Source organism: Daucus carota, chromosome 1 (assembly GCF_001625215.2).
Source record: "Daucus carota subsp. sativus chromosome 1, DH1 v3.0, whole genome shotgun sequence".
NCBI classification, from domain to species: domain Eukaryota; kingdom Viridiplantae; phylum Streptophyta; class Magnoliopsida; order Apiales; family Apiaceae; genus Daucus; species Daucus carota.
In genome coordinates this window covers 50,265,594-50,282,230 of record NC_030381.2, presented here as the reverse complement: position 1 = coordinate 50,282,230, position 16,637 = coordinate 50,265,594, and the positions used below count along the sequence as shown (strand labels likewise).

The window sequence follows — 16,637 nt, the reverse complement described above, 5'->3', positions numbered from 1 at the left end:
TAAAAGAAAAATAAAATAAAATATTGATATTTTTGATGAATAAACATGTTTAGCAACTTTGGTTGGCACCTCACATTGGAGATGCTCTAAGCATTTTTTTCAGAAATTTCCACTGTAATATTTGAATTAGCCAAGCTTAGACGGTTCAAATGCACTCAAAATTTAGTTGGTCAAAATGCAAGCTGGGCAAGTGCCTGACACGCGTGTTTTTTCTGTTCATTTAGGCCGGACAAGTGTGTAAGGTGTCATATCCAGATGGACTTTGGTGCAGAGGTTTTCAAGAGAGAAATGCAATGATAAGGGCAACCGACGAAGCTGCTAAACACGGACATGGATGAACCAAGAGCCAAATATCAGTAGTATTCTTTTAACAACAATTTCTTCTCATTCGTACGTAAAATAGTCCTGTATATGTAGATTTCCACAAGGTGCAAAGTTGTTTAATAGAATTTTTGAACAGCAATTGTTATCATCTCAGAAGTAATGGCATAATGTAACTGATGTTAGACGGTGCAAGTGTTTAATTAAGTCATACAACAAGCTCCAGTTTTGGTATATCCATATTAGTCAAGTTCTGCTATACTAGAAGTACATATCACAAAAAGCTACATTACTCAAAAACCCACAAATAAAATCGTCTCACCAAATGGTAATTGTATAGTAGGGACAGGGTATACAATATACAAGATAAAAACTAGGGGTTAAATATCAATCAGCTGACTCATTCCAGCCCGATGACTCAAGTTGGTCACTGATTGAAAAAGTGACTCAAATGAGTTACTTATTTAAAAATTTGTATCAAAAATATCACTTTATCGTTAGTCGAAGAAAGTATTATATATTGAATTCTGTACATTTTTTATGAATGGTATTGCATCCAAATGAAAGGTACCGAGTTCTACTATTTTAGCAGATATTTTTAGATATTTAAAATTTGATCAACTTTTATTTTTATTTAAATCAAATAAAACAATCAAAAAATTAAAAATAAATAGTTGATAAAATTTTTAAAATCTAATAATATTAGCTAAAATAGTGGAACTCGGTACTTTTCATTTGGATGCAATACCATTCATAAAAAAATGTGCGAAACTCAATATATAAAATTTTCAGAATTTCGACTAACGATAGAGTGATATTTTTGATAAAATTTTTAAATAAGTAACTCATTTGAGTCACTTTTTCAATCAGTGACCAACTTGAATCATCGTGCTGCAATGAGTCACCTGATTGATATTTAATCCTAAAAACTAGTACATCTTTGTCAACTATATACAGGAGAATTAGACACTTCTATTCACATAGAGCTAATAAAAAGTGATGGCTACCTTTGCCATTAAAAAAAAGTCATAGTGACGACCGATTTTTTCATTACCGAAGGTCATAGTTTTAATTTCATTCGAGAGCGTGGACACGAATTTTTTACCACTCAAGATCATAATTTTAATTTCATTCGAAGAAAGCACAGAAGTAAGTTGCTTCATTGGTACGAATGTGTTAGCCGTTATCGAATTAGTTTATATGTGTGAAAGCTGGTCTGGACACCAGATTATAAAAAAAAATCCCTAACCAGTTATGCTAATATAATTGAATAAAATAGATATTATCTGCTAAATAAATTAGAACACAGCACATGAGTCTTACCATTTTCTTTTTAATTACCTTATTAATATTAATAAAAAATAGATAACCAATATACCAACCAGGAGTATAACTATTTCTTTCTAATTATCTTATTTATAAGCTGTGATCTGAAAACATATTTGGTAAACTATTGTCTTAATAATAACTTATTTTCAATATATATATATATATATATAATATAATATATTTAAAATAAAATTAATTGTCATTAAACAAAAAATTAGAACACAAATATCATGTTGGTTTCCTGTATTAATTTCAAGTCCAGCAGCTGTTGAACTCTCTACAAACAAAAACACACAGTCACACACACACTAAAAGCAGCTCTCTTTATGCATACTTTACTCTCTTGCCTAATCCCTGCACAAAAATTACACACACCAAAACCCACCTTCTAAATCACAATTTCTCATCAAATTCACCAGAAAAAATCCAATCTTTTTGATTAAAAAAACGCCCAAAATGGCTAAAACAGAGCCCTTGCCGGAGGATCTCCGGTGCAACAGAACCGACGGCCGAAAATGGCGCTGCAATCGTCCGGTAATGGAGAACAAGAAGCTGTGTGAGATTCACCATCTCCAGGGTCGCCATAGACAACACAAAGAAAAAGTCCCAGACTTTTTGAAACTTGAGAGAAAGCCAAACAGGACCTCAAGTCAAGAACTTGGGGTTTGGAGAAAAGATGAGAAAAGGGCTAAAAAGAGGAAGATATTAAGTGGGTTTGATGAAAATTTTGATGGGTCTTTGAGGGAGATTGAGATGAGTAGAGGTGATTTGAAGTTGGACTTGATTAGGGAGTTTCTGAAAAGGGAAGTTGTCAAGAGGAAGGAGAGAAAGATTCAAGAAAGTGAAGAGGAGAGTGATGATTTGGTGATAGCCAAAACCCTGTCTCAGTCGGGTGAGAATTTGCGTAATGCAGGTGGTTATAGTGGTAAAGGAGGGCTAGGAGGGCTAATATCTTGTTCTTTAGACGAAAGCGGATTTGGTTCTAAGAATGATGAGCCGATTCTTAGTACTGTAGTGGAGGTTGTTTTCTTTTACATGCTTTGTTTTGGTTTTTGTGGTTTGATAAGGCTTGTTTTGTGTTGATTTTAATGTTGTTTTGTTTTTTTAGACCTTGAATAGTTTGCGAGAAGCAAAGTTGTCGACGGGAGGGAAAAGAATGAAATGTCATTGGTGTCATAGAAGTAGCTACCATACGCTAGTTAAGTGTACAAGTTGCCACAAACAATTCTTTTGTGAAGATTGTATTAAAGCAAGGTATGTGTAGCTTTAGTTTGAATCAAGTGATTTGCAAGAGTGTCAAACTTATGTATAATGTTAATGTTGTTACTTGTTAGTTGTTACTAGGAATTATCATTCAAGTGTTATTGTGGGCGAAATAATTTATACATGGCTACTTAGATTCTGCTTGACATTTACTCTCTGCGATCCCAAGTAATAAGCTGGAAAAAGGTAGTTTTGCTTTCTGTATAATCCGGGAATAACATTAGTATTTAATAAATTACAAAGAAAAGCTAAAGGGTCCACCCTGACAAGCGATTGATGTAGCCATCTTTAAACATGTTAGAAGCTTTAACCCAAGGTTTTTTTTTATGCAAGTAGGGGGCTACGTCACCCTATCAGCGCTTTGATCACCCATGCTTGGGTGTTTGTCTTCTTAAAAGAAGGTTACATGCAATAGCTGGTCATGGACTGCTAAAATTTTGATAGTTCCTCGACTCATAATTCTGTAATTTTGATAGTTCTTTGACTCATACTTTTATAATTTACCAAAAACACTTATCAGCTTTCCCCGCCTAATCAACTACTTTTCTTCCACACAACACTTCGCCACATCAACTTTGGACTATAATGCAAGCTAGCCGTGAGTTTCTATCAGTGTTGTTTTAGCTCTGATCAGTACCATATGTTACTATCTATTGCATCTTGATTTCCCAGTTTATATACTTGAAATAATACAAAATGCAAGCTTTGCTGATACAAACCAAACCATATCTTCTTTGTGTATCCTGTTCATGGGAGGGAAGTTGCATGCACATCTTACCTCTACTCCAGGGGTAAAGAAACTGTCCCTGTTTTTGAACGTTAGCTTTACTATCACATGTGTGTGATGTATTATAGTTGTTTCAGCAGTATGTAATCTGATTTGATCCAAACTGTAACTAACTTCATTTTTCATTATTATAGGTGTTTAAACAAGCAGGAACTTAAGATGGCATGCCCAGTTTGCATTGGTACTTGCAATTGCAGGGCTTGCTTAACAAATCAATCTAATGATGGAGAAGAAAAGGTATCTTTCCAGAGTCGACTGACCTGTGTATATGACTTTTCTTTATTTCAGTTTTGATCTAATGCCATCTAATTTTCCACATGCTATCTTTCAGGATTACTATAATGATGATACTAAGCTCCTCCACTATCTCATCCATGTGCTTCTTCCTGTAATTGCAAAAGTTAACCATGACCAGATCATTGAGTTAGAATTTGAATCTATAATTAAAGGTACAGATAATTATTGATATTTTAATTGATCAATCGATCATTAACTTCGGAATCGAATCCATTCTTTTCTCTCTCTCTCTTTTTAATAATAGAGAATACTCGGTTGTAGGTATGTATGTATTTGTGTGTGTGTGTGCGCGCGCGCGTAGGCATTTGCTCAAATAAAAACCACTAAAATACAAACCAAGAGAAACCACCCTTAAACGACATCACCCACCCTCTATATGTCATCGCCCACCCCCTATACGTCAACACCCATCTAGGGCTCACCCTCGCCCCTACTAGAGCTTCGCCAAGACTCAAAACAGGCCAGACAGCCCTGAGAGCCAAATTTTTGCCCCACTACGGTCCCACTAGGCCCCAGCCCGTCTAGCAATTTCAAAAGTAGGTACTATAAACATCATGAGCATGGTAAGAAGGCCATTCCAAATTCCTCCAGAATAATTTAATTATCAGCAGTCAAAGAGAGTGCCAAAAAAAGGGAGTTAAATTGTTTACTCTTTTTCCTGTACCTGTAGATAAGTTATTTCTTCCAATCTGTATCTCATGACAGGAAAGAGGCTCTATGAATTGCACATACCACAAATTAAATGTGGCTACAGGGAGTTACCCTCTTGGTATGTTTATTAGTTGTTCTGTACATTTGATATTGAATATCTGCCATAATTTTTATGATTGGTTTGATGTTTTTACATTTGGAACAGCAATAATTGCAAAGCTTCTGTTGTGGATTTTCATAGAAGCTGTACGAGATGTTCATATAATATATGCCTAAGTTGCTGCCGGGAGTCTCGACAAGGACAATCCAGGGGAGAAATTAATGAAAACAAAATGACCTGTTTAAATGGGAAGAATGATGATTCATCTGATGATGGACTACTATTAAAAAGGAGGTATAACACTTCAAGGCAAGGTTCTTGCAGAAATTCATCCGCTGCTCCAACCATACAGCAAAAGCTGAATGACTGTGCAGATAAAAATATTCCTTGCCCAGACCATAGTTTCGATGGTTTTGTAAACAACCTTGAGTTAAGAAGTGTGTTCCCGTTCGGCTGGTTAAATGAGCTGCAATCAAGTGTAGAAGAAATCGTTGATAGCTATGTTCTTCCGAAGACTCCAGATTATGGACCACAGTGCTCAATATGTAGAAAGACAGATCATAGAGTGAACAGAATCAGATTGTTGCAAGAAACAGCTAGGAGAACTGATCCAAGTGATAACTTCCTATATTATCCCACTGTCCAGGATCTTCGTATTGAAAATCTAGAACACTTCCAAAAGCATTGGGGTAAAGGTCATCCTGTTATACTTCGCAATTTAATCAAGAGCACTTCAAAGTTGAGCTGGGATCCATTTATCATGTTCTACAATTTTCTTGGACTTGAGAATTCGAATCATCAAAATTACAATATAAAATCAAATAATTGCTTGGATTGGTGTGAGGTTAGTCTTATATATATTTTTTTTTCAACTGTATGTGGAAAGCTTACATATGCTTTGTTAAATTTTATATATAATCAAGTAGATCTTCCATGACTTTGTGGTGATTGAGAGTTTAATTTTCCATATTATAACAGTTATATTTATGCCTCTATCCTGGACAACTTCAAACTCTTGGAGCAAATTTTAATGATATTCTAGTCTTAAAATTAAAGAGTTTCCTTATCATTTTGTCCAATGATTTTTTCAGGTTGAAATTTGTAATAAGAAGACATTTATGGGGTCTTTGGATGGACATCCAAATGCAAACGTGTGTCGAGACACAGTGAAATTTCGGGGTTGGCTGTCTCCTCAATTATTCCAACAACATTTTCCGGCCCATCATGCCGCGATATTGGATGCTTTACCACTCAAAGAGTACATAAATCCAGAGTGTGGTATTTTAAACCTAGCTCTAAAGTTGCCTAATGAAATGCCAATGGCTAACTTAGGTCCTTGTATCTACCTAACATATGGTGCACCGGAGGAACTTGCCCAAGCTAATTTTCTGACAAGGCTATCATATGAGTCCTATGATGTGGTATGTCTCTGCTTTTCAGAATCATTCCAAAACTATGTTCTTCTTGAGCAGTTTTTTTGTTTGTTGAGGTCTCGCATTCTGTTGTGTTGTACCCAGCAGGCCTGGTACATCTAAGATACTACTAAGGGGTTTGATATGAGACATGTTAGATCTATTATAGCAGTCAAGGTTCAAGTTTTAGCTTAGACTTAGAGCTTCACATCTTATGGTGTCTAAACACATCAACTTTTATAAAATAACGATGCCAATTTTATGTTATACATAGTAAAATCCTTTCTAAAATATTTGTAATTTTTAATAAATAGTGTAATTTTTGTTGGTCTAATGTGTTTGCAGTCTGTGATGTACAGCTTTCTTTGATGCAGCCCTCGAACTTGACAACTATACAATGTATTGCCCAGAATGAAAGCAATGATAATTCGAGATTTTTATTCCAATATGTAAATCATAGATATTGTTTGAGCAGTTTATAGATTCATAATCACTCCAGTATATTAAATTTGTACATGCATGCATTATGAAACTTGAAACATTACCAACCTTCTATTTAACTTTTGACATTACCTGGCTAGTTGTGGATATTTTTTAATATATATATATTATGTTTTGATAATCTTCTTGCAGGTTAATATTCTTGCACATGCAACAGATGTTCCGATAAATGTTGAAGAGCTTAATAGACTGAGAGAATTGCTAAATAGGCGCAAGGAACAAGATAATAGGAGGTCTAAAGCAGATGCTACTGGCCAACCTTTGGAAAATCAACTGGATGTGACATCGATGATACATAGGGAGGATGTGGAAGAGATGACAAGAAAAATATCACTATATAGTGAAGACACTGAAGAATCTGTGTCGCAGGATGTAACTGCAGAAAATTTAAAAGTAGTGGATGAAGTTCTCATGCCTTATACTGATTTAGATAGAGGTTGTGCACAAACTCTAATAGACCTAAATATACCAGTAGCAAGTGAACCAGATGTTGAATATGATTCAGAGGCCACAGTCTCTGCAACCATTCAAGGGGAAGAAGACTCTGAAAATGAGAGTTTCTTTCATGATAATATAGAAAACTCAGGTTATGATGACAACAAATCAGCAAGTTCTTGCGGTGCCGTGTGGGATATATTTCGCCGGGAGGATGTACAGAAGCTTCTAGAGTACCTCACACGGTACTCTAATGAGTTGACTCAGGCATATGGTTCTCCAAAGGAGGTAAGACCAAAAGGGTAAAAGTTCATTTTTTCCAAATAGTCATCCTTTCAGACTATTTAATATATAATTATTTCTTTATTCTTGGCAGGTCGTTCATCCAATTCTTGATCAGAGTTTGTTCCTAGATGCATTTAATATAATGCGACTAAAGGAAGAGTTCCGTAAGTTGAACATTTCATCTTTCTTCTTTGCTAAATAAAACATTTCATCTTTGCTTAATCATATCTAAAAATTATTAAAATCCAGCTCATATTTACTGCCTTAGATATCGAACCATGGACATTTAAGCAGAACATTGGAGAAGCAGTTATGATTCCAGCCGGATGTCCCTATCAAGTTAGAAAACTCAAGGTAGAGCACTAAAATGTAGATAAGTCTTACCAACTTTGTGTATGCTTCATATTTCTTAAATAATCTGATACTAACTAAAGGGCTTTGAGCCTCATGATATCGACTTCATCCCCTTAGCGGAGGTTGAAATTTCGACTGTTCAAACTTTGTCAAAGACAATGTGGGTGTGGGAGTAATTTTAATTATCCATATATACATACATATGGGCAAACACTGCAGAACATATATAAAACTCCGTCCTACATTACATATAATAAAACCCATATGTATATGTAAATTCAGTGTATGCTCTTTTAGATTAACATTAAATAGATTTTGTGATGAATTAACATGTGCCATATGTTTTCACAATTAACATGCGAGTAACAGATGTATAATACTTTATTGCTATACGTATTTAGTTTGTTCTGATTGCTGTCTGTCCAACTTTTTCTTCACAAACAGGTTGAGCCTTATATTAACATATCAGAAATTGTCAATATAGTGTTGTCGTCTATTGTCTGACTGGTACTTGTTCATGTAAGGTTAAATTTTGACAGCTGAATAACTAATGATAGTTGAAGTACATCCGTCGAAGTTATGAAATGGAGTGCTGTGCCATGATTTTTACTAGTCCAAACTCCTGTGCCATAAAAATGTTTAGTCAATCTTTATGTGCCATTTAACTTTTATTGTAGTTATAGTTTTTTCGTTATTGTTGGTGCAGTCCTGTGTTAATATTGCTCTGGAGTTCATCTCACCTGAAAATGCTCACGAGTGTATCAGATTGGCCGAAGAACTCCGTCTACTTCCCCAAGGTCATAAAGCTAAGGTCAAAATCCCAGAGGTATATTTTATCGTTTGTGATCTAGTTGTCTCTGTCGTGCTCAAGTTTAGCATCTTACCTCAAAATTATTGCCTTTTACAGGTGGAAAACATGACCATATATGGTATGAAGGCAGCAGTTAAGGAAATTAAACAATCTTACACATCTAGAGTGAGTATTTCTGAACATGTTTTCTGCGTAAATAGTTGACTCACATGGTCTACATTTTTCTGCTTGCATTGTAGGCTTATATGGTCTTTGTCCATTCTCCTTTTTAATTAAATAATGTGAAGAACTAGTTGCTTAATTACCAAAAGGAAGGGTTGAATAGCATCATTTTCATATTTTTGTTGCTCCATTTTGTTGAGTGTTCGATTCATAGATGTTTATAGTTTAATAAATTAAGATTCAGGAAAGGAGAGATCAAGTACTAGATCTTTAGCAACCGGTGCTCTTATCCAGTATTAATGTGCACGGAGCCTAGGTGTTGTCAAAGCGCTATGGCTGCCATAATTACTTAATTTACTTTATATTCATTTTTTTTTTTGCATGTATAGCTAGTTATATTATTGTGTAGCGATCATGCTTTGGCATATAGATCTATGCTCTTTATTAAAAGTTGAAACCTGTGTTTTGTGATTAGTGAAACACTGTAGTACCAAAACTTGGTTATCATCTCTATTTATATATAATTTACTCTTTAATTTAAATACATATATTTAGGAGGTCATAGTTGTTAAGTAAGAAAAGAAGAGAGAGAAAATGATTGACATTGCATGTTAGATACTTAGATTCAATCGTCTATTCTTTCCATCATGTCAGAATTTAGTGTCATTCATAAGAGAGTACGGAACCTAAAATTCATCGTAAGTAAATTTCCGGACAGATGAAAGTATTGTAGAAATACAAATAAGAAAACAATGTTCTAACTTCTACGGCAAAAAAGCTATATTTTGAATTAAAATGCAGAAGACATTTTAATCAATGGGATCTAAAGAGCCAGTCTAAAAATCTTAATGAGAACTATGCAATCGGATGTACTAGATATGCAAAATAATGTGTTCTTTAGTGGAACATAGTTTTTGCCACATGCAAATCATATAGTGTTTTGCACATGCAAAATATTGCAGAATACCGTGCTATGCAACTGTACATAATATTTTCCATCTTGTATGTAACCATGTATATGCATCAGATTTGAAGATATTTTCAACTATAGTATGTGTCTATGAATATAAGTGTATATAGTTATATATGTATCATGGTTATCACGAAGGCGTCTAATCGACCTGAAGGTACTCGGATTCAGAGGTGGATTCTGATGTTTGTGGAGTTCAACTGGAAATTATTTTTTCTCAACACTCAATCATGCATGGGGTGGGGTTTAGGTTCTAAAGGGTTGTGTGTGTTCGGCTCCTCCTGAACTTCCATTTTTGCAACTTATGATACACTATCTGATTATAATTTGCCAAAAATCAAAAGTAAAGCTAATTTTTATTACGTCTTTTTCTGTTTACCAGTTTCGCAAAGTCTAGGACCAGAGGTGACCGAATATTCAAAAAGCTCATGCTTCACCTGGTTGGTTTCTGTATAGATATTTGCATTATGCTTTACATTTACAAGTTCTGTCTGGGCCCCATCGACTTACCACCCATTTTACTCCTGTCATTGATATCTTGTATCCAACATTTATCAGAGTAATATCAAGCATGGATGAAGTTCAGAATGTTGCAACCCATGTGTTTGTTCATTTTTAAGTATGGTAGGTAAGTTAATGCCTATATATAATACTAATAAATATGACACAAAAATATTTAGATGTATAGTTAATTTTGCCACACTGAACTTTAATCCATTCTGCACTTAAATGTAATATGTATACCATCTGATTGCTGTCAATAAACTTTCATTTTTCACACAGCATGCTGCAATAATCAATTGAAAGGTCAATGCTTCCAGGGGGACTTTAATATAATACTGATATTTGGAATGTTTGTGTAGCTCATCAGTGAAGGTGCAACTTTTTCCTGTGGAAATTATTCTCGGTCTCCATACATCAAACAGTTCAGTCACTAGAATATCTACTCCAACCAAGTGAAAGATATGAGCTTTACAAGATGACAGGAAGTGAACTGATCCTGTTGGTATCTGCCATGTACATTTGTATAAAATACATGTAAAACTTGTTTACTTTGTCAGTTTCAAAGTAAAAAAGGCCCCTGGAGTTGGAAATATAGTGCTCCTTTTGGTAAAATGTAAAGAATGTGGGGAAAAGGTTAACCTGTGCCCAAATCTGCAAGTGAAGATCTTCCGGCATTTTGGTGTGCTAATTTTAATTGTTTGAATCACTTAAACTTGGAGATGAATGCATCGTTTTCTACTAATTTTTTTTATAGCAAAACCCATCATTGTATATTTGCACTATTGTTCATTTAACTTCTCATGGCCTCTGATCCATCTTGACTTATTTTTGCCAAGAAACCTTTTGTTAGCAAACGTTCTCAACGTGCGTTCTAAGTTAGAAGAGCATAACCACTAACCACTCACATAAGAGCATCTCCGACACATACAAATATGTTAACTAAATTCTTGTGAGCATCTCCGATTCATACAAACATTTAAACAAATTCTTGTGAGTATCTTTCATTCATACAAATTTGTTAACTACATTCTAGTTGACACTACATATAGTCAACTAATATACATTATTTTCTTATTTAATCACAATCTGTTAGTGAGGGTTTATCTAAACAAGCTTAAAATTATGATTCATAACTCATAAGACTTGTCGTGATAAGTGCTCATCTTAAATTATATGTTTGAATAATTTTGTAATAGATGATTTTTAAGTTATTAAATATAACAATAAAAATAAATTTGATAGTTTATTTATTTTAGTGTTGAAGTTATTTTTATTAAAGAAAATCAGAAAAATAAATAAGCTAATTAAAAAAGTACGTTATATCAATTTCTGCTTATTTCTAAGTTTAAACCAACTTCTAACTTATTAAATAAACAAACATTTTTCAGTTTATAATCATAAATAACTTAAAATCCTAACATAAAAGCCCAGACAAACGCTTTTTAATTTCAAACCAACCTCTAAATCATTATATTAAAAATATTTTTCAATTTAAAATCATAAATGACTTAAAAAACTGACATAAAAATCAAGACAAACACGCCCCTATTCATTTTTTCTTTTGCGCATTATTCCATCCTCGCCCAAATTAAAAATCCCTAGACAAGCAGGCTCGGGGCTCTGCAAGAGCGTTCACAAAGATATTTGTTAAAATGTTAGAGTTCAACAATATAAATAAGTGCTTATCCAAAATTTTCTGAAACGGATAATGAAATTTGGACTCTAACAAAATTAGATATGGTGATTAGTTTTATATAAATAATAGTAGTTTATTTTTATTTTCAAATTCTAAAATAGATTTATAGAGAGATGAAAATTCGAGCATGAAATCATGTGGACGAACTTAGATTTTAGATTTTCAATCTAACAAATATAGCAGACCACACTTTGATAGCTAAAATTATACTCCTTTCATCCCATCCAAATATTTATATTTGGATTGGGCACAGAAATTATGATAATTAGTGAAATAAGAATGAAAAAGCAGCGAATGAGGATAGATCGGATTGGTTGATATTTATAAATAAATATACCGTAGAAAAATAGTGAGAATAATTGATTTTTATATTATAGATTTTTTTTTGTAACGTAAAAAATTGCATAAGACATTTGAAAAAAGAAAATGTAAACAAATGGTTGGAAAAAGAATTAATGGAATTATGCTCGTGGAGTGATATAAATTTTACACGATATGTGGTATATGTGGACGTGATATTGTTTGAATGTTAACTAAATTTTTTTGCCCAAGAGATTTCCAAAAAAAATGTTAAGGTAGTTGGTTCAAGTCCTCCCCAAAAACAACATTACAAACAATGTATGTGATGTCTAAATCATCTAGAACTTATAGCCTAAACTAACAATATTATTAAAGTCGCAATGCCGTAAAAAGATAAAAAATATTCAGCAAAAGAAGAGATTAAATAAAAATGAGGAAAGATTCGGCTTCTAGGGCAAAAGTCAATTCATAGAGTTGTTATCCAAGAAACTGACCGGTTTAGTTAATTTTTCTATTAAAATTTGACACACGCAGAAATAACCGTCTTTTTCTAAATTATCATCAGACGATAGGACTTAGGAGGCAGCAGGTGAGGAAAGACTTACACGACAAGACATAAACATACAGTGAATCTATCTGTGTTCGAAGAGAGCTTTCCTAGAATAAGTCACTTTTTAGTAAGTAAAAAGTCAGTTTGTTATATAATGATGTTAGACATTGTACATTGAAACCAAGACAGCTCGACTCGTTGAAAAATATCCGAATTGACAACAACGAAAATGGCGTGTACAGTCTGCTTATTACATTTCTCAAATCCTGGCAAAACTTTCTAATCATGTATTATAAGAACAATACTATGATTTCACTTGCTTATCACCGTAATAATTAATCATTGGAAGCTAGTGCATTTGGTGGTAAATTGTCAAATGCGAAGATTAAATGAAGAATACAAGACCAACAGTACTACAGATGTCACTTTTTGTTTAGCTCAAATAGGGATGGCAGAAAAAACCGATCCGAATGGATACCCGACCGTTTCGACCCGAATGGATCTTACCGAACCCGATTTTTTGGATTTGGATTTGGATTTGGATTTGATTTTTAGACCCGAATGAGTTTGGATTTGGATTTAGATACTAGGTATTCCGTATCGAAATCCGACCCGAAATCTGAATCCGATCAAAAACCGAAACCCGAAAAAATCCATAGATATGTGTGTGTATATATATATATATATAGGCTCATGATCAAATAGAAACCAATCTTAAAGTAAAAACTAGAAACCAGTTTCCCTACCACTATTTATAACTACGGTTATCACTAATTTATACTGCACTAATCACTATTTTTATACAGTATGTAAACAACGATTTTTATTATCAAAATTGAGAATATCTACTTATTTAAACTATTGATAATCGATTATAGATGATCAATTTCATCCGTAGGAAGGTTCTTGACGGTAGGAAGCCGCAAGAGAAGTTGTATGATGATGGTAAGTAGTCGTTAGTTTTGTAAGTTATGATGGAAAGTGTATGTGACTATTGGTGATGATAGACAATAGTGGCAAGTCATGGAAACGTCTGGTAATGGTGGTAAGAGGTCATTATTACGATTTGGGTGAAGATGATGGTCATATACGTTGTATATATGTGTATATATATATATATTTATATCCGCGAGATATGTTATATATAAATTAGTGATATGTTATGTACAAATTAGTGAATTCTGTAGTTAAAAATAGTGATAAAAAACTGTCAAGAAACTGGTTTTTAGTGAATTCTATTGGAGCAGGACTCATATATATATATATATATATATATATATATATATATATATATATATATATATATATATATATATATATATATATATATATATATATATATATATATAGGCTATTGTTCCATGGAGAACCATCTTATATGGAGTCCCGTGGAGAACCATTTGATTCTACTTTAAAATTTCATTAATAATTTTAAAATTAGACATACTTATGCATAAATTTTGATTCTAATGTAGAATACTAATCATACATAACATGTATAAACAATTTAACACATACAATCTAAGTAAAAAAAATTGATTTTTAAATTTGGTTCTACTGTAGAATCACTCTTGATGAATATGATTCTACTGTAGAACCAGTTTGTATATTATGATTAATTTCCAACGTTTTTTTGAAGAAAAAATAATGAAACTCTATTTTTTGATTCACTAATTATATATTTTACGAATAATGAGATTGATACAAAAATTTTATGTGTATATATAGAGGTGTTCTCTACTAGACTCTATATAAGGTGGTTCTCCATAGAGTGTGACTCTCTCTCTCTATATATATATATATATATATATATATATATATATATATATATATATATATATATATATGTATATATGTATATGTATATGGATACTAATATACTTTTTTCAACTTTAAATCTACTAAATTTTGTTTATATATATATATAGGTAGAGTGTGAATGTGTATATTCTTGGGTTATAGTGACTTTTTTTGTTTAACTAATGAGTTACTTTAAAATTTCATACTCCATATAGTAAAGATTTGTGTTTAGAAATTATTAAATACGGTTCAAGATTTTATTAATGGGTAATACTTTATTATTAAAGTAGTTTAGTTTTAAATGTAATGAAATTTAAGGGATAAAAAATCAAAAATAATATTTTTACAATACTATATAAATTTCGGGATTCATGTTTTGGATAAACCCGAACAAACCCAAACCCGATCCGAAACCCGTGGATTTGGATTTGGATTTGATATGTGAAACCCGATTGGATTTAGATTTGGATTTGGATTTTAAAAATAATTTGGATTTGGATTTGGATTTGGATATCTCAAATATCCGAACCGATCCAACCTGTTGCCATCCCTAAGCTCAAAGTCTCCATGAACCCCTGATAAAAAAAAAAGTATTTTGTTGTGTCTTAAAAATCTAAACCCAAATAAGATACTAAATCACAATATAATATTTTCATGTCATGTATTCAAAAAGAGAATGTAAGTACTAATATCTTTTGTAATTTTCGTGTGGTCAGTAAAATTATCTTCTTATATGTTTGTTCCTCCCACTCATATTTTTTTAGCACAAATGTTAAAATAGTGTATAAGAGCAATCCAATGCAAGCTCTTCTTACTCATATTTGGTTTAAATGGACAAGGTTTAGGGGTTAGGATCAAAAATCAGTCTTCCAACGCAACTTCTTATCCCAAATAATTTTAGGGGAGAGAAAACTCATCTCCTAATTTGAGGGAGCAAAAAGGCAACCCTATAATACCACATCATCAATATTACCTATAATATAACATATATTTACTCCAACTCTACCTCTTCTCACATATATTAGCTTAAATATTGAATAAATACTAATGTTTAAATTATTGGTAACAGGTATAGGTAATACCATTAAGGTAAAACAACTTTTTGCTTATCAATATTTTAGATAACCATTATTTTATTATATTTTAGGGAATCAATATAGGGATTACCCTTGAAGATGCTCACATAATTAGAAATACCAAGAAAAAAATATAGACATAAATCAACTTTTGAAGTCCACTTTTTCTTTGGACGGTTGAAGATGAAAACACAATCAAGAGAAATTAGAGATGATTTCTGACTTGTTGGCCGGCTTTTAGTCATAACACTCGCCGTAGTCTTCAATAGCGCCAGGTCTTTCCACTTTTGACTTATCTAATCAATCATATTATCCATTCATAGCTATTGATTTACTTTACGGTAAATAGGTACTTAACATATAACAGAAACTTGTTCTAACATTTTTTTTTTTTTTAATTTCCAGAGCAATTTGCAGAAATTTATACTAAGTTGTATAATTTATATGGATAAAAGTGGAAAGACAATTGAATTTGCTCTGGAAACAAAATTGTTGCTGCAGAAATAACATTTTCCAATGATATAACCAAAAAAGAAGTGAAGAAATCAAAAGTCGTGCTGATGTTGGAGTGACGTGCCTATGAGGTAGGCAATGTTTTTTTGCCTCTTTTGCCAAGTAGGCGGACAATGCATTGCTCGTAAGAAAATTGGCAAAACGAGCATAGCCGAAGTTTGTGGCTCTGCGTTTACTTGGTCTGGATATTCCGGTATGTGGAGTAAATATTACAGCTAATCATGGCAGAGTATTTATGAGCTCAATTTTTTCAAATTTGTTGGGTGTACAAGGTATTGTGTTTTTGATGATATTGGGCCTGTTTGGCGACAAAAAAGAAGCGCTTCTTTTCTAAAAATATTGTCTTCGGCTTTTCTTGACCTGTCTATATAAAAGAGCATAAGCACTTTTTAGAAGTTACAAAGATTAGCTTCTCGGTCTTAATTTGCTTCTTACTTCTTCTTCACTTTTTTTACTTTAATCGACAAGCACCTATTTTAAACTCACTCACACAGTTCCATCGACTATATAAGTTGGTTAT

At 32.8% G+C, this 16,637-nt stretch overlaps 1 protein-coding gene across 10 annotated transcripts; it reads left to right on the top strand.

Moving 5' to 3' along the window:
* Positions 1-1,925: 1,925 nt before the first annotated feature.
* On the top strand, positions 1,926-10,993 carry LOC108204525 (lysine-specific demethylase JMJ28). 10 transcript variants are annotated; one of them, XR_001803814.2, is made up of 15 exons: positions 1,926-2,670; positions 2,759-2,904; positions 3,835-3,937; positions 4,032-4,149; positions 4,703-4,766; positions 4,854-5,592; positions 5,840-6,169; positions 6,794-7,384; positions 7,473-7,545; positions 7,650-7,735; positions 8,442-8,561; positions 8,643-8,711; positions 10,061-10,118; positions 10,237-10,306; positions 10,542-10,993. XR_001803814.2 is itself a non-coding variant. In XM_017374014.2 (14 exons), the coding sequence occupies exons 1-13, from the start codon at positions 2,107-2,109 to the stop codon at positions 10,073-10,075; spliced, it is 3,018 nt and encodes a 1,005-aa protein (XP_017229503.1). In that variant the 5' UTR covers positions 1,959-2,106; the 3' UTR covers positions 10,076-10,118; positions 10,542-10,774. The 10 variants fall into 10 exon arrangements, 4 of the variants coding, with proteins under 4 accessions (XP_017229503.1, XP_063942001.1, XP_017229502.1 ...); XR_001803815.2 differs by having other exon boundaries at positions 1,930-2,670; positions 10,237-10,302; XR_010288162.1 differs by having other exon boundaries at positions 1,959-2,670; positions 8,643-8,738; positions 10,237-10,302; positions 10,542-10,774.
* Positions 10,994-16,637: the final 5,644 nt, after the last annotated feature.

Bases quoted from the DNA above. Each gene is read 5' to 3' on its own strand.
- LOC108204525 (XM_017374013.2), top strand. From the start codon at position 2,107: ATGGCTAAAACAGAGCCCTTGCCGGAGGATCTCCGGTGCAACAGAACC. The intron at 4,150-4,702 runs GTACAGATAATT...ATCTCATGACAG, and splicing joins ATTTGAATCTATAATTAAAG to GAAAGAGGCTCTATGAATTG. The intron at 8,712-10,541 runs GTGAGTATTTCT...ATGTTTGTGTAG, and splicing joins AACAATCTTACACATCTAGA to CTCATCAGTGAAGGTGCAAC.